We start from the raw sequence: 23,666 nt of genomic DNA on the forward strand, positions 1-23,666 counted from the left end.
TCATATTGGTTCGGGCACCATAATACATCTAAAACATTAATTAAAACAGCTTGACACTGCTTTAACTTGGCACGAAATTCTGAAACCATCCCTTCTCCCGTCTACTCTAAAACCGTGACCGTGTCGACTGTCACTTTATGTTTGAAAATCTATTGCACGAATCGATTGGACCAACCAACACAAGTTTGAAAAAGAAAAAACTTGTGCTTCATGAAAGAAAATTCTCGAGCACGTCAGGTGCTTTTTTATTTTGGAACACGCGTCACACAGCAACTGCAGCTTCGGACACACACTCATAACAGCAAAGCATAGAATCACCGTATGCGATGTTTTGTTGTTGACATTTCTAATTTCTAATTTGTTGTTGCCATGTTGAAGCCTGCAGTAAATGTTTTGCATTATGGCAGTCCACTCTGCTTATTGTTCTTCGAGAATGTTGCACTCCTGTTTGTCATTGTGCACGTAACTTCACGCCAATAAATCATCAGAAATATTGGTCTTTACCAATATATTGAATATTTACATTCGTTCTGCCTATTGTCCGTGGATTTACCTATATTTGTATTTACCTGTGGATTTACCTATATTTATTTGCTGTATAAAATGCATCTAGACATGCAAAATCGATTTTACAATCGATTCAATGAACACTTGTCAGTCAAATCAAACAGGATTTTTTTTTCACAAAAGTGACAACCCAAGAAAGCAAAGTAAACGGTCTCTCATTTGTAGGTTGCATTGACACCTAGCGGTGGATGCAAGTAAAACAGTACTTCATTTTTTTCCTCACCTGAAATTCATGCAATTAACATTTTAAATTCATACCGACGTCATCACCATCACAAAAATTTTCCTTTTTTTTTTTTCTTTGAAACTAGAAAAAAAAATAGACCTACCTACCGACCCTTTAAAAAAAAATCTTACTGTTACTGCAAACCAAAATATTTTTAAGGATGGCCCCAGTCTTGACACATGAACACATGGGACCTGTATTCAAATGTATGTGTGTTTACAAAACAAACAAAAAAAAGAAGAAAAAAGAAATAATCATACATAACCTTTTCCATTCTGAACTCTCACAGCCCACAAGTTCAACAGAAAGCAAATGTTCCTGAGACTGAGGATCACTCCTGCTGTTGTTTCTTTTCATTATGACAGCGACTACATTCCCATGGCATCGGGAGGAACTGAATCTAGTTTTCATTTTCTCAAATCACAAACGAGATCATCTTAATATCAAATGTTTCTCCTACACAGCAATATGATTAAGTGGAGAGCAAATGGTAAAGTCTATGGTTTCTTAGAAGTCTCTCCTAAATAAAAAAAACAAAACAAAAACAAAGTAATCCCATAAGTCTCTGCTAGAGTTTCTGAATTTCTCAGTCTGAACAACATTTCAATCTGTGCTCAGATTAATCAACCAATAAGAATGAAAATGTATAATATAGCTTTAATATCAGAACCATGTCTCCTTAGGGTGATCACCTGGTTATTGGTCTATTGAGTGATAACCTATTATTAGACTATGTAAATACTAATAATGTTAAACGGAAGGCCTATTTACAGTGACATTGGATGATAATATGCTTTAAATCGCCAACAAAATTTTGAAAATGTTAATTGTGATTGGCTTTGATTAATATAACACCAACCCCATTCAGTACACTAAATACAATGAACTACAGTAAATGCATTTCCTCAAGCAGTGACTAAGTTATGCTACTTTATTAGACTACACAAAGATTACATGCATTTTTACAGATTTCAGTCCATTCTGAACTTCAAGCCTGTTTTTTCTTTTCCAGTGGTACAAATAGATTTTAAAACCCCTGTAATCCCAGTTTGTAATTTTTTTTTAAATAACTTTTTCTTTTTTTATTATTTTTTAAATTCTTTATATATGGTATTGTAATTTTGTACTTGTGAAAAACACACAAGTAAATCCCACATTATTCTACTTTTTTACTACTGTCTGTTATTTTGTATGTCTGAAAACAGAGGCACTGCTTCTCAGATGAATAGGAACGCTGACGGATAGCATTCTTTTCCAAATATTTGGGATGAAACTGGAAAATTTCTAATGAGCGTGGGACGACACTGAGCAGTAGTTTGTAACTCTGTTAAGGCCTGAGGGGCGTCTGCTGACCTCAGAACTTTCTGGAACACAGCTGTGATAGAAACACACCTAATCATGAGCTCAACACAGACACGAGGCTGGGAGCTTCAGGAAGGCTTTAAGTGGAAAGAATCAGTGTGTTTGGCTTGTGCTCAGACACACACTAGTGACAATGTTCATTCAGGAAGTTACACCTCCTCTATGCCAGCCTTTTCAAAATGTATAGCCACAATCAAGATAAACTATGTTGCCAAATGTAATAATATTGATAAATGTGAAAGATGCACATGCCACACGAGTGCCAGACAACAGGGCTTAGCAGGAAACTAAGTGACAGACAGAGACAGGGAGACAGAGAGAGAGAGAAAATATGAATTTAAACAGAGCACTCGAGCAGACTGGCACCAATCTAAATGTAATTGTGTAAATTCACCGGTTCCACTCAGTTCTCCCTGTCCGAGGTGAGATAAGTGTGTGATTGGCTAGAGGGAGATGAGAAAATCCAGCGAACGCTCCATCTAAAGCCACATCTAAAGCAGACCTGGAAAATATCTTTTTCCAAAAAAAAAAAAGAAAAGAAAGTTCAAATGCGATTGATGGGGGAGAGGAGCTCCTGTTTGAATTTCAATCAGAGAGTGAGCAAGTGGCCAAGTCTCTCTGTAATAAAACCATGCATACACTCCTCTCTTTCCTCTCTCTCTTCCACTCTCATGAAGACACTCGTCACTTCGTGCCTCCTCATACAAGGCGTATATCTGTCCTCACCGAGTCTTGCCACGTTTAATACGGGAGCCATGGAAACCCGCGGAGAGAATTGCATCACAGATCTCAAATAAAGACACGAGGCCCTTATATGTAGTGTGACTGAGTGTTTGCTCTTGTGCACTTCCAATTTTATAAGGGGCGGTGGTATACAGCGCGTGGTTTGAGTCATGATTAACGCATAAACACCTCACACACACACACACACACACACACACACACACACACACACACACAGTGAGTGGCATCAATGATAGCTGCTCCACACACTCACTTGTTTACTTTATTTTCCAATTATGTTTCTGAAGAAGCTCCAGGCAATTATGTATGTGCAAATACCACACCGAGAAGGAAAACAAGCACTTTAAAAAGAGGTGTGCTGCAGCTGAAACAGGAAGAGCCTTGTTTCCACGCAGCTAGTGGATCATTACGAGACTGCAGCTGAACCCGAACCTCCATGTGCTCCAGGGGAACCCAAAGTCTGCATTTTGACCATTTTTGTGCATATTTGCATGTGTATGATCAGAGCATAACACCCAAACAGTTATGCAAACTAGGTAAGACAAAATGTACTTCCTATAAAAAGACACTAACATTCAGTAATATTAGTAATAATAAATCTGATCTGAATTGAGCTGGATAATGATACGAACTTTAACACTGCAACATTAACATTGTTTTTGAACTGAATTGAAGCACTTTGAAGGTCTGTAAAAATTGTATAAATCCCTATATTATCAAATATTACTTCACTGACTTTCATTGTGTGGAAAAACAGTCAAATCATTCTTCATTCAAAAGAAGGAAGGTCATACAGGTTTGAAAGAAATTAAAATGTTAATTTTTGGCTGAACAATCCTTTTAAGGGGTGTTAGCACTGACAGCGATTTGCAGACAAAGTGACTGGAAGTCATCCAGCTTCAGTGAGAACTGGCAAATAATCAGCCAACAAGCTGGTGACACTGTGCGATTCAAGGCTTACTATTTTGCCTTATGACAAAAAGGGAACTTTTGTGAACCATGAAATTTGACAGGACAAAAAAAATTCTAAATATGCATCCCACTTTAATCACTTCTCCATACAAATAGGAATATGTACTTGACATGTCAGGACAGCAAAAGTACAGATGGAAAGTGAAGGCTAATGTTGGAAAGCCAAGTGGACTAACCTGCACACTTAGTTCTGGTGATGAGAGCCGGCCCAGGCTGTCCGGTCCCCCCCTCTCCGGGACGGGTCAGCAGCACTCGAATCTCATACTCGGTGTCGGGATCCAGGTGCCACAGCTTGTAATTGGGTGAATTGACGGCATGGGTCTCTGTCCAACTTCCAGATGTCATCCTGTACTCCACCTCCTTCAGAACGATGGGGCCATCCCCAAATATGGAGTTAGCGTTTAGCTGGATTAGCAGGTATGTGGGCCCCACGCCCAGCAGCTGAGGTGGAGCGATGGGTCTCGGGGGCTCTGGAAGAATATAGACACTTCTTACCAAACGGCTTCATAAAGACCAAGCTTTATATCATCAGTTTAATGGTATTTTAAACAGTCTCAATGATTCATAAAGAATCCAAAACTTAAATACTTCAGTAGACTAAGAGAGTAGAGTTTAGAGTTCAATGACATTAATAGCTGCATGCAATAGCTATATTTTAAATAATGGTAAATAAAAATGATTTTGTTTTTATTGGCCCTTTTCCACCTTCTCTCTGAGCATTACAAATGTATCTGTACCTTTATGACTTCGATATGACTTCGATGCTATGATTGGCTAACCTCTTTGCATGTGACTTGAATATCCGCACCTTGTTGTGCAACATTGCTGCTGAATATTAATTAGATGTTATGTAAATGTGGGCGGTCATATGTTAATGAGCTCATGGTTTATGAATGAGTTGGGTATTTCATTTAAAAGAGCACAGTATTTTCATTTCAACATTTTTTTATTATTATCATTAGTGTTCACTGTAAGCACAATGCAAACCAATAACAGACAAACCATAACGATATACAATTGACGGCACTATTACATCACACCAGACAATCCAGATGGTCCTTTAGTAACTGTGTGCGTGTTTGCCAATACATTTGGCTAGACAGACAAGCAGAGAGACATCTCATCCGCACATAAAACAGGTTAGTCATTTATTTTTTACCGAAAGCATGATGCTGTTTTTCTGTCTCTGTAAGTGTAGAGATCCTCCACATGTCGAGATGCTCTCTGAGAGTCCGGACGCTGTTGATGACTCAGAATTATGAATAAATCAACCAACATGGAGCAGAGAAGAGCCGTTCACTTCAGAACAGCATCAGTCGAGGAGAAAACTGGTGTTGGTGACACATAAAAGCTCCTTACTAGCATAGCGCTGATATCTACTGAGTTCCTCTTCAGCATCACATTCATCTTGGCGTTTAAAGCTGCGAGACCGTCCACCAGAGCGACAGACAGCTCAAGCTGAGAGATGCTGTTTAGCACGGGACGATCAGATGGAGACACACACTCTCTCTTTCCACCCCAGATGGCTCCTGAACTCTGTTCGTTTCAGCTAATTAACCAGCCCACATGAAGCACAGCAATATCACAAACCAACAATCACACCGCATGTCCAGAAACGCCTATATGACGCATGATGAGCAGATGCAGTTCTCAAACTCACTGTGGTTACGTGCATACCGGTCAGGACCTTCTGTGCTCTTCAGAAGAGTTGAATGAAAATTTGGCCAACAAGGGAGGGTTCAGGAAACCTGATTGCCAAATGATTGCTTTTTGGATCATTTTTACAGTACTGGTTGGTTATGCTTTTCACATTTTATCTCGGGATGAAGACAACAGATGAAGTCATTCAAATAAAAAATAGTAGTTTATAAGTTAAAGTGATGAAACCGTACCAGAAACAAACAGGTGATTTAATTAATGAACAACCATGTTAACTAATTAGCGTCGAGAAAACGTTTTTTTTTTTATCACATTGAATTCGATGAGTATAATCAGCAGCTGTAGAATGTTCTTGAATACTCTGAATAAATGTGTCAATGCTCGGAGTGTTTAAACCGTTTTCGTTCCTGTAAATGAGCGACCTGTGTAATGCGCTTCATGTCTTAATGGAATAAAGGGAGGATTGAGAGTTAATTGATTTATGGTGTGTTCCTGCTGGAGGAGGGGCTAGTATTCCTGTGCAATCAGAGCCGGCAGATTTTAATATTGTAATCTGATTCCAGTGTGTGTTGAGTTGTGTGTGTGACATCACTAACAGCAACACTGCAAAATTACATTTCAACAAGTAATCCAATCACAACGGCACTAATGCACAAAAGCGCTTCCCTGGCAGAGCCAAACACACGCAGCTCTTTCTTGTTGTCTTGTCTTGAGTCATGTGATGAGATTACCTCTGTAAACTGTGCTTTTATTTCATGTGTATTATTTTAACGTGACATTTACCGGAGCGAGCTGGTTTTGTCAATCACTCACTGACATTTAACACTTTACCCTTTACAGCCGGTTATTACAGCATCCGGGTGAAGCGCCAAACCTGTCGAGATGACATGCCCGGGTCATATTTCACCCCAAAAATTATGGGAATTAAATCAGGAAAACGTTTTTCTTGTGCTTGTGCTATCATTCTGTACAAGAAATGCTGTTGTATATTTTTATCGAATGCAGTGACATTCAGTGTCCAGATACTTTTCAGGGCCACTGTGTGTCTTCAGTAGCTGCTTCTCTATATCCAGAGTTTGTAGTATGTTGTCTCAGTCTGATTGAGTCACTCAATCTGTTGCCCTGGACATAGGTGATACGCAGCCTTCTATGTGATGTAAAAAATGCTGTTTATTACTGTGTCCATCAACAGAGCACATAAAACACTGCGCTACATCTGTCTTTTACCACTAATGAAGTGGCTCTGGGACCAAAGTCACATCAAATATGCATTAATGTGTACGGCTGCACTCATTTGCTGGGTTCCTCAGAAAACAAAGAGTCTGAGGGGCAGATGGGGCTTTTTAAGAAGAGCAAAGAGCCCCATTCGTTTGTGCTTGAACCTGCAGACAAATGAGATTCATCTCACTTCATTAGAGCCAGTGATGTATGCTCTCAAACACACACAAACAGACAAACACGAGCAGAGTGCTTTTAGTGCACTAGTGTCTAAATTGGCGAATGGAGCAGTGTTCGTACATTAGCTGAGAGCATCGGTGTGATTTGTTTGATGCTTCGGTGGCAGGTTGAATCAGGGTTATTACACTCGCACTACTTTTATTCACATATTCAAGATTGTAAAACTGACATAATTCTATTGTGTTTCAGATAGTCAGTTGCAACTATACAAGCTTTTTCTGTGTAGTTTGTAAATTTTTACTTTTTGACAGAATATGCCATGTAATTTGACACTAATTCCTGAAAATCTGCCCGGCTCAGGCCATCCAAGATGTTGCTGAGTTTGTTTCTTCATCAGATTTGGAGAAATGTAGCTTTACATCTCTTGCTCAGCCATGGACCTCTGCAGTGAATGGGTGCCGTCAGAATGAGAGTCCAAACAGCTGATAAAAACATCACAATAATCCACAGCACTCCAGTCCATCAGTTCACATCTGGAGAAGACAAAAGCTGCATGTTTGTAAGAAATGAACCATCATTAAGATGTTTTTAACTTCAATCTGTTGCATCCAGCTAAAATATGAGTTCATAATCCATAATAACACTTCTTTCAGTAAAAAAGTGGTCTGGTCTGAATCGCGAGAGAAATCTGCTCAGATCAAGCACCGTTTACAAGTCAAAATGGCTCTGAACAAATATGTGGGTGGATTTTGATGTGACTATTGATGGACTGGAGTGCTGTGGATTATTGTGATGTTTTTATCAGCTGTTTGGACTCTCATTCTGACGGCACCCATTCACTGCAGAGCATCCATTGATGAGACACTGATGCAGTGCTACATTCCTTTAAATCTGATCTCCATCTTGAATGGCCTGAGGCCGAGTATATTTCCAGCAAAGTTTCATTCAAAATGCACCATACAAAGATCATGAAAATATAATAAAAGTGGCCAAAATGTTTGAAAGGAACGATATCACTGAATAATGACTTGGTTAGTTCACCCAAAATGATCATCTGTCATCATTTCCTCTCCTTCCAAACCTGCATGGCTTTCTTTCTTTGGAGGTCAGTGTGTCACCAAAATGTATGGAAATATGGTTACTAACCCTCTTCAAAATACCTTCTTTCAGTTTGCAAAGAAGAAACTCATGCAGGTTTGCAACAACAGGAGGGAGAGTAAATGATGACAACATGATCACGTTTGAGTGAACTATCCCTTTAAAAGTCTTTTGACTCTAAACGTTTTTGGCCTGTTCAAGGTTTAACAGATGTGATTACTATGAGAAACAGAGCTTCTTCATGAGTTGGCTTTTATTTTCCACTGGTAAATAACTGCATATGGGTCTAGAACAAGTTAAGTGTTGTATTTTACTTTTATCTTTTATTAATACACAAAAACAAATACTTCTTTTTAATTCAGCTGATTAACAGAAATGTCCTTGGGTTGAACGGGGACTTCACCACCGTTAAATTGAACCGAATGAAATCCAAGACAGTGAGCGTGAACCTGTTTTTGTCAGGTGTCACTGGCTGTTTCATGCGGGTCATCCATCATGTGTCTGACATGAGCGAATGATAGTGATGTGCCCTGCTGTTACCCTTCCTTAAGCCCCGTATCATCTGTCTTTCCCTCTCACACACACACACACACACTGTGACTGCTGAGCACTGCCATCATGCAATTGGAAAATGCACTTGCCCTCGACTCAACGTCTTCTAGTCAGAGAAATAATCTGTTTTTTCTTTCATTTATTTCACACACGCAGGGACCTGGGACGTGTTTGATCAAAGCAAGTCTGGGTTAGAAAAGAAAAGGTAAAGGAAGAGTGAGAGAGAAAGATAAAGGGAAGGAGAATATGTGAGGGAGGAAAAGCAAAAGGAAATATTTCCTGTGGGAAGCATCACAGCTCTTTTATTGTGAAGTTCTGATGGGGCTTGTGAAGGGAGAGAGATGACAGCAGCTGAGCAGAATATGGATCAGGGACACGGCAATCTAACACCTGACGGACAGCGTTAGACAGAGCGATCCCTGTCTACTGCACATCAGTCCGTCTCTCTCTCTCTCAGCGCTGACAGGATGTGTAATCACCTGTTCCTGTGCCATCACCTCTCAGAAACTAAAATCCTCAAATGCTGCTCTGACCCCTAACCAAAGTCTAACTCACCCATACATCTGACTCCAGAAATCACTCTGACCACCAAAAGCTGGGGGTCAGTAAGATTATTTAGTTTATTTGATTTAGAAATTAATGCTTTTATTCATCAAGGATGCATTAAATTGATCAAAAGTTACAGTAAAGACATTCATTATATTACAAAAGATTTCTATTTCAAATAAATTCTGTTCCTTTGAATCTATTTATTAAACAAGCCGGGAAAGTAAACTCCATCACAGCTTCCACTGAAATATTGTGCAGCACAACTGTGTTCAACACTGATAATAATCAGAAATGTTTCTTGAGCAGTGAATCATCATATTATTCTGATTTCTGAAGATCATGTGACACTGAAGACTGGAGGAATGATGCTGAAAATACAGCGGTGCATCACAGAAATACATTACACTTTAACAGATACATTAAACTGTAATAATATTTCACAATATTAGCCATTTTACTGTATTTTGATTGTGAGCATGAAAAGAGTTCACTAAATTAAAATCGTATCGTTTCTGAACTTTGGACAAGTACTCTATTTCAGTTTTATTTTGATTAATTGTGCAGTCTGATTTTGTTGTAAAATATTACATTCCATTTAATCAATTAAATAAATCAATTTAATCAATTAAATCTTTTCATCAACTCGCAGGCTCCCGTTTAAGAAACCCTGGTCTATTCGTTTTCGGGGACTATAAGGTAGATTGCTGGTTTTCTCAGTGGTGATGTCAGGCTACAAACCAAAACCTTTCACTTCCAACTGGAGGCTTTACGTGAAGAGTCTGTCACAGCATACGTCTTGTCAATTGGGTTTATTCTCTACAAGCGAGAGTGCTGATGTCGTTACTGAACACCCGGGGCTAAACGAGGCCACAAATCTGTTCTGCTGTGTTTTTTTACCTTTTGCTTTTTTTCCTCTTCCATCTTTCTTCCTGCAGCTGGGGGACACGCAGATCAATAATTCTCTGGCATAAGAATTTTCCACTGAAATTTTCATTTGTTACAAAGCGGCCCCAAACAGCCGGAAGGGCCCGCCGTCGTCCCGCATTAGGGAGAGCGGGAGCTAATAAAGCACTAGCCCGGGGTCACACGCGACAATAGGCAACTCCGTGCCAGCTCCCATTAGCACATGCACACATCCATGGCCCAAGAATTTCCGCTGAAATTACCATCTTTGGTATCTTGTAGCAGGATGTCAGCTGGGAAGTGTGGTGGAGATATCTGAGCTGTCAGTGAGGCTGATCCTCAGCTGGCCCTTCTGCCCTGCGGCCGCTGCTAACTATGCACTCCTCACAGTCACATCTAGAAACCTCACGCAAAACTGCAGCGCTCTCACGTACACCCAATCAGATTTGTTTGCATATATACACACGTTGTGCATATTAATATGGCATCATGCTCCCAATGGTAATTCGAATATGAATACGTTTGTATTATTTAGCAGCGTTTAAATAAGCAGATGCTCACTGTAGACATGGCTGCATCTCGGTGACTTGAGCAGAAGAGCACAGAGCTTTGGGTGAAGAGGCTTTAAACTAGTCTATACAATAACAGCCTTTATTCATTATACATAATAATAAAAACATCTTCTCTAGCCTTTCATAGCACATTTGAATATTCAGAAACCTCTAAATGAATAATTGGCACTTATATGATAACAATATACTTGTCATGGGTGTTTGTGCAGGACCTAAAACCACACCTGCCAAAAGATGGTGACTTACTGGCCATAAATATTTTTTACTGGCCATGAAATTGTATGTCAAAAAAACAAAACAAAAAAACACTCAGAACATATTGGGAAAACACATCTAGTTGCAAATTATACAATGTAAAGAAATAGCACTATAATACTAGTCAACTGTAAAGCATTTCATAATAATTTTAGTTTAGGTAATAATAATTATTATTATAATTATTGCTATTTTAAAATGTTTTAAACCAAAGCGCTTTTATTTTCTCAGAAAACCACAGAGACACTAATCTTCTGTAGACAACTGATTTATAAACCATTCTCATTGTAAACTTGGGATAATGTTTGGCTTTTAATGGCTCACCCTGTCAGAGCTCAGAGTCTGAACATACAGAAGAGGAAATTGATATCATAAGTAACAAAACAAGGCTTTACCTCTGACAATGAGCCCAGCAAAGTTAGAGACGCCGGATCCTCTCTCTGATTGGGTGACGCAGCGGTACAGATCCTGGTCCTGGCTGCTCACTTCTCTCAGTCGGAAAGAGGCCGCAAACTTCCTGTGGTTGATGTTCTTCTTCTCTGCCACTGGAATGTCCTCTCCGTTACGCCGCTATATATGACAACACGAGAGATGAAAAATCAATCCAGTCATCTGCCCTCTTTAAAACTGCTTCAGATGTCATAATTCATCCAAAGTGTGTCAATGGTCACAATGATCCAAGTTTCCTGCTTGAAGAGTTTTGTCATTTTCAGAGGACATGAAGTCTGCTGACTAGATATTTTTGGTAGTTACTTTACAGATCAGTGGTGTTCTGGTATAAAACGTAGATGAGGAAACAATCGAAAGTACAAAAATAAACAGAAATGATCTGGTGTTTCCTCAGGATTTGTAGCCATTGTAAGCCATAGCTGAACAACAGTGATGTACAGGCATGTACTGGCCATCGGGATTACCGGGAGATTCCCGGTGGGCCGCGGTCTGGTTGGGCCGGTGCGTTATGTATTTTGTTTTTAAATCATTATTAATCGCAAATATATTCGTAAGTATATTGTTGTATAGTCCAATTCCGGCCTTATGTGTCTCTCATGAAGCCGCATGATGCTGATGCGAGCTGCGAGACGTGACGTGTTCACTGCTCATTGGCCAATCAGAATCAAGTTCTAGCCTTGAAAAGCGTCCGCGTTACAACTGCAACGAAATTCAATATGTTAAATAAATATCTAAGCGTAAAGGAGGGGCCGAAAGTTGAGAGAGAGAAAACGACAAGCACTTGAGGCAGATGCCACCAAATGTGTCAAGATAAATAAATTATTTGCTGGAAGGCAAAAGACTTCAGTGAAGACATCAGCAGGGCGGGACTTGACTGCTGAGGTGAGAGAGAAATGTAATGATACACGATGCATTGTTTTGTTACAAAAAGTGAGGATATTCCAGCTGTCATATGCCACCACTCACTGATCTATATAAATGACATTTAAAATTATTTTTAACCTTTAATAATACCAGCTGATGCTCTATGTCTCTGTATGTTTACAGCATTTATGTGAGATATATTTTTTCAATTTGTAATCAATTGAGAAAAAAATCCCTTAAAGTGCCAGGCAGAAGCCTTATACCTGTCGATCTGTGTCATTAATGTGAACAAAAGACAAAGAGAAATAACTCACCACTCTTGAATAACAGTTTTAACAAGGATATATATGTATGTATGTATGTGCGTGTGTGTTAAGTGAAGTATTTTACATTTGATTATGCAATATCTGTACCTGAAAACTGTGCTACTTATGATCATTTTTTCTTATTTTATTGCTGACTGTTCACTTGTCTTCATTAATGTTTGAACTTAATAGTTAGTGTTTATTGTGGTATTGAAATTGGAATTGTGAGATGAGATTACAGCTTGTTTACAAAGAAAACAATAGCAGTTTTATTTTTATGTATTTATTTTTGGCAGGGCAAGTACAGTTTTGAACCCTAGCATTGAGCTCTGCATTTGAATATATAAGCCAGTCTACTTCAAGGATTTTTAAAGGCCTTTGATTATGTTAAGAAAAATTAATTATAAATCACTACACAACGTTCTTTGTCTTAATTAATCTTTTATTTTATTCTAGATCAGGGGTCTTTATAAATCACGTTTACTGTAGATCAGTGGTCTTAATACTAGCCTACTATAAGCAGCCAACAGGTCCGAGGTAATTTGTGTAAATTAATATAAAAAAAAACAAGTGTTATGTTGCAGCACATGAAATAGTTACAGCAGACATTGTGTACCCTAAGCATTAATATTTCTTTTAGAATAATAAGCAGCACATGAATTAAGACCTTTAGATATTTAAAATAAAGCCTGATAAAATTATTTGCATTTTCTTTTGTTTATTATTTTAATAGTTTTTTCTTGGTTTTGATAGTAATGCATCTAATCAGTAATTTTACATGCAGATTAATGTATGTATAGACATGTAGTGTGTGTGTGTGTGTGTGCACGCATGTTTACATGCATAGTGGGCCGGTCTGGATGAAGTCCAGGGCTGATTTTTTGTCCAAGTCCAGCCCTGGTGATGTATGATACTGTACTCAGGCTGTTCCACATGCCTTTCACCGGGAAGCTGTATGTGGATCTATTAAATAACACCGATGCAGAGATGGGTCTTCATGCCATAAGGCCACACGCTGTGACACGAGCAGAACTGAAGCGGTGAAGGTCCAGTGTTATATGTGCGGTCAGTGTCCCAGGCCGTCCGTGTGAGTGAAGACTCTATTAGTCAGAAGCACCACGCACACCAGCACTCACTTGCTTTCTTCATTTTTTCACCTCCTCATGTATCAGAGCAGAAAAGGTCACTTCTGCTACACACGTTCCCACCCTGTCAGGCACTTCCTCTCGTTCAGTCTTTCACTGATCATTCGTCTTCTTAGACAGTGAAGGCTTCTCATTAGTTCATCAAAATCAAAGGTCAGCAGCAGGGCTTCACCTCAGTGTGAGCACGACATGCAGACGTGAAATCAAAACCCACTGACACTGACATAATTAAGAGAGCAGGATGTTCCTTCGGGATGAGTAAAGTGGGTAAGTTTGAGGAAACGCTGTCTCTGTCACAGGCTCAGTTTTAATGAAGCTAGCGTCTATCCAGCTGCTTCATTAGTAATTGTGGTTATATACATCACAGTTGACCATAGTTTTCGGATATACACAGTTTCTAAAATTAAATCCAATTCTTTGACTATCAAACTTAAAAACAGCAGAATTGTTAGCTCCCGCACATCCTGAACTTGACATTCCCAGCCAATTAGGGTGAAGCTCGTCTCGCTGAGAGCTTTGGTCTGATCTAAAGCACGGCTCGTGTTAAAAACTCTATCTGAGCTTCAGCTCAGTGCTCCTCAACAGATCACAAAAGTGTACCACAAAAGACTGCTTTTTAAGTTATCTTCAGTTATCTCAGAACAACTTGATGATGTAACAGAAACTATGGACTCTCTCTTTCCTAGCACTTTAAATACAGTTGCTCCTTTACACTTAAGGAAGGTTAAGGAAAACAGTTTGACACCATGGTATAATGAGCATACTCGCACCCTAAAGAGAGCAGCCCGAAAAATGGAGCGCAGCTGGAGGAAAACAAAACTAGAGGTATTTCGTATTGCTTGGAGGGAAAGTAACCTATCCTACAGAAAAGCATTAAAAACTGCTAGATCCGATTACTTTTCTTCTCTTTTAGAAGGAAACAAACATCACAAGCTAAAAACCAGTCACAGCTTTCGTTTTGACGGGTCACAGACAGCAGGGGTGAAACGATATGTAATCAGACACTTGTGAAAAGAAGCGTGCTTAATTGTATTATTTCTGCACTTGTAAAAACCTGGACTGTGTTATCTGATGCTACATATAATAGATAATAGATATTACATTAGAAATTACATTTAATATTATTAATTCAAAGTGTATTATAAATGTACAAAATTGCAACCTCATCATTACAAATGTGTCATAAATATATTTAAATACATGACATTCAAAGTTTCAATAGAAATGACATTAAAGTAAATTTTGGTTTATCATAAATGATTGACAGCTCTAACACTTTAACAATTTTAAAGACAAAATAATTATGCAATTACATATAAAAATGTACTGAAGTCCTTAAGTTAGTCAAAAACACTCAAATTCAACCAACTGAATTCTATAATATTTTCATTTAAATAACACTGCATTCAGTCTGCAATTAAAGGGACACAAAAGAAGATATTTCTGAATGTTAGTAAAAAACTTGCTTGTAGCCATTGACTTCCACAGAAGAAGAAGAAGAAAAAAACAACAACAACAAAAAAATAAAAAAAAACAATGGAAGTCAATGGGGACCAGACACTTTTTGGTCATTAGCCTTCTTCAAAATCTCTTCTTTTGTGTTCAACAGACCTGGCACAAGTGGAGGGTGAGTAAATGATGACAGAATGAACATTTTGGGGTGAACTATCCCTTTTCCATAGTAAGTACTCCTTTTAAAGTATGCTAAAGTGTAGTTTTACTTTTTTGTACTTTTGTACTTTTTTCACAAGTGTAGTTATGATAGCAAAACAAACAGACTAACCTACTTTTAAAAGGGAGCACAAAAACCCCAAGATAATTTTGGTGTTGATGTGAAAGATGAAGAATGGACTGAAGTGTGAATTTTACAGGCAATAATGTCATATTTAACAGTCAAGGGAAATGAGGCAGATGCTGGACACGTGTTGTTTTAGTACAGGTGTGAGTGTGTGTGTGTGTGTGTGTGTGTGTGTGTGTGTGTGTGTGTGTGTGTGTGTGTGTGTGTGTGTGTGTGTGTGTGTGTGGGTGTGTGTGAGAGAGACCCACCTGCAGCCAGAGTTTGTTGTTGACGGCATCACGGACAGTGGCGATGCACTGGAACGTGGCGTTCTGTCCGGCATTCACCTCTACATCCCCCAAACGCAGGAAGTGAGGCGATTTATCTGCATTCGAAGGACAGCAACACATGACATTATAGTTCTCAAATACGGTTATACTAAAGAGTTAACCAGAGCTGAACACTCCCAGAACAGACACATTAATGCAGGAAGATTAAATAAAGATGCCATTCAGTTATAGTACACAGAGTTCAGCAAGCTGCTGGCTACAGCTCACAGCCACTAGTTAATAGAGAGAACTGGTCTCTAAACTAAAGTGTTACCAGTAAAACTGACTGAGGATTGAAGGTTTGAGGCCTGCAATGGACGAGCCCTGAATTATCACCATCGTGTCCCTGATCAACAGCTGAAATCATGTGTAAGATAGAAAACTAAACGCTGAGTGATTTTTACATATAGTCAGATAAAGTTTGTCAAAAGAAGGAAACAGACTGAAACAGTGAGCACCAACAAGTTCAGTGCCATCACTTCTTTTTATGATCTGATTCCAGACAATTTTCCAATAAAGAGTTGCAATCCATGAACCAAACGGATCGCAACATCTTCCTCCACCTGGCTCTGAAAGTAAAACTGTTGCTCCCTGTCAGTGTTACACCGGCTCTCTCTCTAGTGTCATTAGACTGAGTGTTCATTTGGCAGATCTGTGGTTCCAAACACACAGAGAGGAACAATGAGATGAAGAGAAAAAGATGCAGGTCTTGTGTATTTCTAAGGTACTATGCGTCAACACATCCTCTCCAGTGAAAATGACAAATAGCTGACAGCATTTAGGTTTCAGTCTGAGCTCTACAAGCTAATTTTACATTCAAAAAAGGCATCCAATCACAACAGAATCCTTTTTAGAAACTAAATGAAACCAAAATGTAAAAAAAAAAGGTCTTTCAGTTCATATTTGTAGCTTTGAACTCATGTAAATGCATCAATTTTCCATTTACATTATCCAAAGTGACTTACATTGTATTCAAGAAACACATTTAGGACCAGGTTTACTAACAGCTGGCACCAGAGCAAACTACTGTCAGGATTAACTAAAGACATGCAGTGATACATTACATACAGGGTGATACAGGGTGATATGGCCGGCAGCCATATCACCCTGGAGCCCAAGACCGATTTCCCACTGAAGATAAGCAGGGCTGAGCCTGGTCAGTACCTGGATGGGAGACCTCCTGAGAAAACTAGGTTGCTGCTGGAAGAGGTGCTAGTGAGGCCAGCAGGGGGCGCTCACCCTGTGGTCTGTGTGGGTCCTAGCGCCCCAGTGTAGTGATGGGGACACTATACTGTCAACAAGCACCGTCCTTCGGATGAGACGTTAAACCAAGGTCCTGACTCTCTGTGGTCAGTAAAAATCCCATGAAGTCTCTCGAAAAGAGTAGAGGTGTGACCTCGGCATCCTGGATAAATTCACACATTGGCCTCTGACCACCATGGACTCCTAACAATCCCCATATCTGCTGATTGGCTTCATCACTCTGTCTCCTCTCCACCAATAACCTGGTGGGTGGTGGGCGTTCTGGCGCACTATGGCTGCCGTCGCATCATCCAGGTGGATGCTGCACATTGGTGGTGGATGAGGAGATACCCCCTGACAATGTAAGCGCTTTGAGTGCCTAGAAAAGCGCTATATAAATGTAATGAATTATCATTATTATTATTAGTGATGAAAAGGTGTGAATGCCATCTGACCTTAGTGCAGATGCATTTGTTGGAGTTTCCCTTTCTGATGCAAAATTTAGGGAGGGATCATACCAAGGTTTACTGGTGACTGTGCCATTATTGAACAGCATGTCTTAACTCACCGCTCTTGGTAGACTGCATTGGTCATTCTGGACATGATCTGTATCTGTGTTGTTTAATTTGCTCATGGTCAGTGGACCAGCTGCAGAACTTTCTCCTCTTCTTTATGGGATTGCATTCTCATGCTAATTTGCCCTGTTTAGTCAATCTGGCCCTAAATCAGTTCTTCTTTTGCCTTGCAATCAAACCCTTAACTTTGGCGGTGCTAGCGCAGTGCTGTACTGTTTGAGCTACAGGAAAGCAGCTAGAAGGCTTTCTCCACACCGCTGGTCCTAAGAAGGGTCACAGGGACAGACGGCAAGTATCTGAATACTAGTGTCCTTGCTTAAAGTTGACCAAATTTACTAAGGATCATAGAAAGGGTGGAAATGGTTATAAAATACTAAGAGTATTTTCTTAGTATTTTTAAAATACTAAGAGTATCTTTACGAGTCCAACAGAAGCAGATATCAGTCAGCGCTGTTTCTGTGAAAGCCGAAGCACTTTCACTTCATACAGGAAAACATGACTAGAGTTTTTGATGGGCTGCCCTCAAAATAAATGCTCTTTTACTGCAGGAAACACCACAATACAACTGACGTTCATAAAATCTCCCTCTCTTCCTGCATCATCTTAATAAGATCAGCCGGAAGCTTTATTAGAGCGTTCAGAGGGAATATAATCCATGTTTCGAGTGGCATTAATCCCTATGCTTCCGTGGACTAGCTGTTAATTGGGAATACCTGTTACATTATCTGGGATCAGCTCCGATCCCAGCCAGCAGATGCGACAGACAATCCACACACACACACACACACACACCTAACCTGGAGAGATGCTTCGCTGGATGACAAAATATTAATCACTTAAAATTATATGAACATTGCTGACATTGGGAGTGCTAAATTGTAAGCATGTGCATGTCTGCTGATTGTGCCGTCACTCGACCCCTGAACACTTCATGCTAAGTGCAGTGCTTGGCATGTAATAAGAGCTCATTGTACATCGGCTCAGATGTGTCAGAGAGGACACAGCTCTCCGTGTCACTTATTCACTGTTTGTGCTAATACTGCCCTCTCTGATCGTTCATTGATCGCGCTGCTCTTTACTGCTGATGTGCTCATAAAAACACTTACCGCTGCAGACAAGACGCTCATGCTCAATCCCTGACAGTATTTCACTTTTAGAAATTGATCAAAGGATCATTACCGAGCAAGACTCAACATAAACCGGTATCTGTATCAGACTGAAACAGTTTTACTGTCATTGCCAGTGTGTTTGTCAGCATCAGCTCAACAGTAAAGATCAAACTTCTCTTTTCTCTACTATTATTTTAATAGTGTGTGTCTTTGGCTACTTAAGTGTAATAAGCTTTGGAAAAATAACTCAATTTGGTTCTCGTGACGTGTTTGAGGTGGCTTTATGTGTGCGCGTGACTTTGGATGTGACTGTGAGCATCTCTGGAGCATGCAAGTACCGAATGTACGATTGCAATGTACAAACAGTACAGTCAGCTAATAGAGGTACAAGTGTGAGTTTTATTCAATTATAGCTGCTTTAAATAACAGGGACAGTCCTGCTGAGTCTCTTACACAAGGACACAATGATGATAGTCTGGGAGGTTTGAATATTTTTAGCAGTCTAGACTTTTAACTGCTAACCTCCACACACACACACACACACACACACACACACGCTGTGGCTCACCGCATGGGTAACTGAGCACCTGGATGTCATCAATGGCAATGAAACCTCTTCTGCCGTTTGTCACCTCTGCCTCGAAGATGACCTGCACAGAGAAACAGGAAGCATGCTGTGTGTTTAAGTTGAGCTGCCATTCATTCACACCACTGAATCCAATAAATGAATCAATGAATCAATGAATGAAAAGATTTCCTGCATGAATGCCATTCATTTCTATTAGAGAACATCTGCATTATTACACTACACCTCTGCTACTAATCCTTGTGAAAAAGTAGTGTGCTTAATTATATTGAATGGGCACTTAAAAAGGTTATAAAAATACTTGATGATAATAAAATATACAGTAAGGCCACTTTCATTAATTTCTTGACATGCCTTTAAAAACACTTTGTTTTAAAAGTTGTACTTTAAAGTACATATTAAATCATTATGTTTTAATAATCTTTTGTTATTAACACACAGTAATACATCTTATTTTAATTGTAGTGTGTTTATTTGATACAAAATACAAATGACTTACAAGTTTCAGTGGAAATGATTAAAATATATATTAGTTTACCAGTTTAGCTTCGTAGTGCTTGTCAGTACATTCAGAATATTTCAAAGACAACAGAATTATGAAACCTCAGATAAAGATGTACTTAACTCCTACTTTACTCTACTAATTGAATTTAATAAATGTAATCAATTTGATTTGTAATGAAATTTTCATTTAATTACAAACAACATCCATTGAAGTATATTATTTGCATAATAAGTAGGTTATGCTAAAGTGCACTTTTGCACACCTCTGATGTTAAACTAGCCATCTGTTAGCTGCTCCTGGCTCTTCAAGCTGCTATTGAACTACACTGTTCAGGGATGCTGTATCTTAACAACAGCTCACGTTTGAATGCTCTGGATCAGCTGCGTTCGCCTGCGGTTATTACCGCCATCAGAGATCGTCTCTGTGTATATACAACTGAATGCCAAATCTAATTTTGTTAATCTCAAAAGACAAAACAGATTTCCACAAACAGTTGCTCATTTCTGGGAGAAAAAGCGTTTTAAGCAAATGCCCACGTGAGGACAGAAAAAGTGTGATAGAAAATCCTTTGAATGGTGAGGTCAGTCTCAGGTTTCTATTACTGAACTCAAAGCACGATAGAATAGAGTTGAATTTGCTCTGTATTATACCTCGGCGTCAAGCCCTTTCCAATGAACCTTTAATGTCATGCCCTGGTGTCAAGATTGAGGGATCCAGCCTGCGATCTGAAAGTGACCTAGTCATATCAGGCCAGGTCCGGCTTGAGCAGAAGCCATTTCAATAAGAGCCGAGGCCATCTGCAGCCCGTGTCAGGGAATATTGATAGTGCTGTTCATTTAGCGGAGCATCACAGCCCTTTAAACTGATCCCTCTTAAAATGCCTCTGACATTTCAAAAGCAAATCTCAGGCCCGCTCTTGGTCAGTAATGCTTATGAGCCGATTATGATGTAAATCTTCAGAAGTGTTCTGGCTGAATACGGTTCTACAGCCGCAGCTCTCTCTCTCTCTCTCTCTCTGTCGGAGTGGATGTTGGGAAGGGTTTGTGTTTGAGAGCGGTTTGCTGTCGTGCGTGTTTTCAATCTTCTTTTTTCTGTATGTTTTCTCTTTTTTTTTGCTTTGTATAGTTTGTTGTGTTTAAAATTTAATATCTGGTTCAATTTAGTAGCGTGCCGTGCTTTTGCACGGTTCGCCTAGGAATGGCGTCCACAGGTGGAAGAACGGTATTCTCTCTCCCTCATGGTTTCAGGTGTGTGCCAGAGGCTAGCGCTACAGTTGAGGATGTATTGTTGGCAGTCGGTTAGCAGATAGGCTATGAAAATATCGTTTCGGCTTCGAGAATGAATAAAGCTGTAGTTGTGTTTCTTAAAACAGAATTGTTGGTTAATAAGGTAATTGAAAATGGTTTGTGGGTGAAAGAAATTTTTATTACCGTCACTCAGTCACCAGCAACAAAAGTGATTATATCAAACGTCCCTCCGTTCATTGAAAACAAAGTCATAGTGAGAGAACTTGTGAGATTCGGAAAAGTTGTAAGTGAGGTCAAAGCGGTTTCTTTAGGATGTAAAAATCTGGCGCTTAAACATGTGATATCTTTTAGGAGACACGTGTTCATGTTTCTGAATTCTCCGGATAAATTATTGGATGTATCGTTTAGGGTGAATGATGGTGATAGCTCGTACATGATTTTTGCAAGTACGGAGAGTTTGCTCTGCTTTGAGTGTCGAGAATACGGCCACAAGAGAGACGCGTGCCCTCAAAAGAAAATTTTGGACCAACCTAGGACTAGTGAGACAGAAGAAACATTGGTGTGTAAAGATGTGGAGGTGAAACAGAAGCCAGGAGATGAAAAATCAGGCTCGGAAGAAGGTCCTGTGGCTGAGACGAATAAAGACAATGAATTGGAGGTGAGTGAGAGCGTTGTGAGTAACCTAAAGCACATTGACAATGAAAAGCCGAGTTGTAGCAGTGTAAATGGTACTGCACATGTAAAAGAGAAGTTTGTAGATAGTCATGTAGGCTTACACGTCAGTGAGGAGCTGTCCGTGAGTATAGAGGAGGAGGAGGAGCATGTTGAAGTCATGACGCAGAGTCTGGACGATATGAAGGATGATGAGAGCTTGTCAGATCTCTATAACGTTGATGATGATTTGTACTCTGTGGAACAGATAAATGCTTTCTTGGATGAGACTAAAAGGAAAAAGGTAGAGATAGGAGATTTCTTCCCTGATAAGGAAAAGTTTGTTGCTTCTGTAGTGTGGGCACGTAAAACGTACAATCATACTGTGTAATCCCAACAGAAACGCTATAGGCTTAAGAAGTACATAAATACGATTAGACAGGATAGAAAGAATGTGAATGAAAGAAGAGTTTGAGGTAGAGCTAAATAGACAGTATGGCTTTATATATGTTTTGTGTTTTTTTTCTTCTTTCCTGCTTTTCTTTCTATTCTTTCTTTTTCATGGAGTATCTTAAAATAGGTTCTCTTAATGTGAATGGTTTGGGGGATGGGAAAAAGCAGGCTTTAGTTTCAGAATGCTTTCATATTAAGAATATTGCAGTAGGTTTTCTTCAAGAAACCCATAGTAATATGAGTAACGAGTCCGAATGGGGTTTGTGGTGGAAGGGAGAATATGTTTTAAGTCATGGCTCTAATGTTAGTGCGATTCTTTTTAATCCAACTTTGAAAGTAAAAATTGTATCTAGATATGATGTAGAACCTGGAAGACTACTTTTAGTAAGAATTTAAATACAAAATTTTCATTTTCTTTTTGTTAATATATATGCTCCTAATGGGGGAACAGAAAGGGTTCTTTTATTTGGGAAATTAGGTCGTGTTTTAAAAACTCTTAATTTAGGAGATATACTTATAATGGCAGGAGACTGGAACTGCACTTTGAATTTCAATATAGATAGAAATGCTGAAGAACCTCACCAGTAATCAGCCTGTGTATTTTCTAATATGGTTAAAATTTTAAATCTTGAAGATATTTGGAGAATTAAAAACCCATTGCTTAAACAATACACTTGGGTAAAAGTCACAGATGGTAGAGTTCATGCTAGATTGGATCGTTTTTATATTTCTTGCGATTCAAGAAACCGAGTGGGTAATGTTAATATTATTCCAAATATAATTTCAGATCACAAAATGATAACAATGGACTTTGTCATGTTGAAAGAAAGTAAAAGGAGTTTGTATTGGTATTTTAATAATAAGCTTTTACAAGATAATGTTTTTTGTGAAAATTTTAAATTGTTTTGGGAAATATGGCGAAAGCAAAAAGGGAATTATGGTGATATTAAACAATGGTGGGACATTGGAAAAGTGCAAATTAGAGTTTTCTGTCAGCAATATTCATCATATTCAAAAAGGACATTAAAGATCAGGATACAGGACTTGGAGAATGAGATTTCTGACATAGAAGAGAAAATGATGGCGAGGAATGGACTTCAATTGGAAACTGCCCTTTCGGAGAAAAAGCTTCAGTTGAATAATTTATTGTATGGTAAAGTGAAAGCTGCCCTTGTTAGGGCACGTTTTATCCAAAAGAAGGACATTGATGGACCTACAAAATACTTTTTCAATTTATACGAAAGAATAATCAAGGAAAATTGATGGTTGGTTTAAAAAAAGATGATGGTGTTGTTACCTATGATTCTTATGAAATGAGAAGAATTGCTGTTGATTTCTACTCTGATTTATATGCAGATAATGTCACAGATTCTAAATGTAGAGATAAATTATTTTCATGCCTTAAAAAGTTGACGCCTGAACAACAGGAGGTTATTGATTTACCAGTTACTTTTCAAGAAGTGACAAAAGCTCTAAATGATTTATCATCTGAGAAAGCTCCAGGTCTTGATGGGTTTCCATCTGAATTTTATAAATATTTCTGGAATGTGATTGGAAAAGTTTAATTTGAA

The 23,666-nt window shown here is 39.0% G+C and overlaps 1 protein-coding gene across 15 annotated transcripts in view; it reads right to left on the reverse strand.

The window, feature by feature from the left end:
- Positions 1 to 23,666, reverse strand: part of LOC132092800 (receptor-type tyrosine-protein phosphatase kappa-like) — a 182,710-nt gene that overhangs the window by 86,037 nt on the left and 73,007 nt on the right. For all 15 annotated transcript variants that reach the window (XM_059499203.1, XM_059499202.1, XM_059499201.1 and 12 more), the window contains 4 exons: positions 19,222 to 19,303; positions 15,668 to 15,783; positions 11,253 to 11,427; positions 4,048 to 4,341 (listed from right to left, as the gene is read on the reverse strand). In XM_059499203.1, the coding sequence (XP_059355186.1) occupies positions 4,048 to 4,341; positions 11,253 to 11,427; positions 15,668 to 15,783; positions 19,222 to 19,303 (667 nt within the window). The remainder of the gene's footprint in view (positions 1 to 4,047; positions 4,342 to 11,252; positions 11,428 to 15,667; positions 15,784 to 19,221; positions 19,304 to 23,666) is intronic.

Source organism: Carassius carassius, chromosome 18 (genome assembly GCF_963082965.1).
Source record: "Carassius carassius chromosome 18, fCarCar2.1, whole genome shotgun sequence".
Lineage (NCBI taxonomy): Eukaryota > Metazoa > Chordata > Actinopteri > Cypriniformes > Cyprinidae > Carassius > Carassius carassius.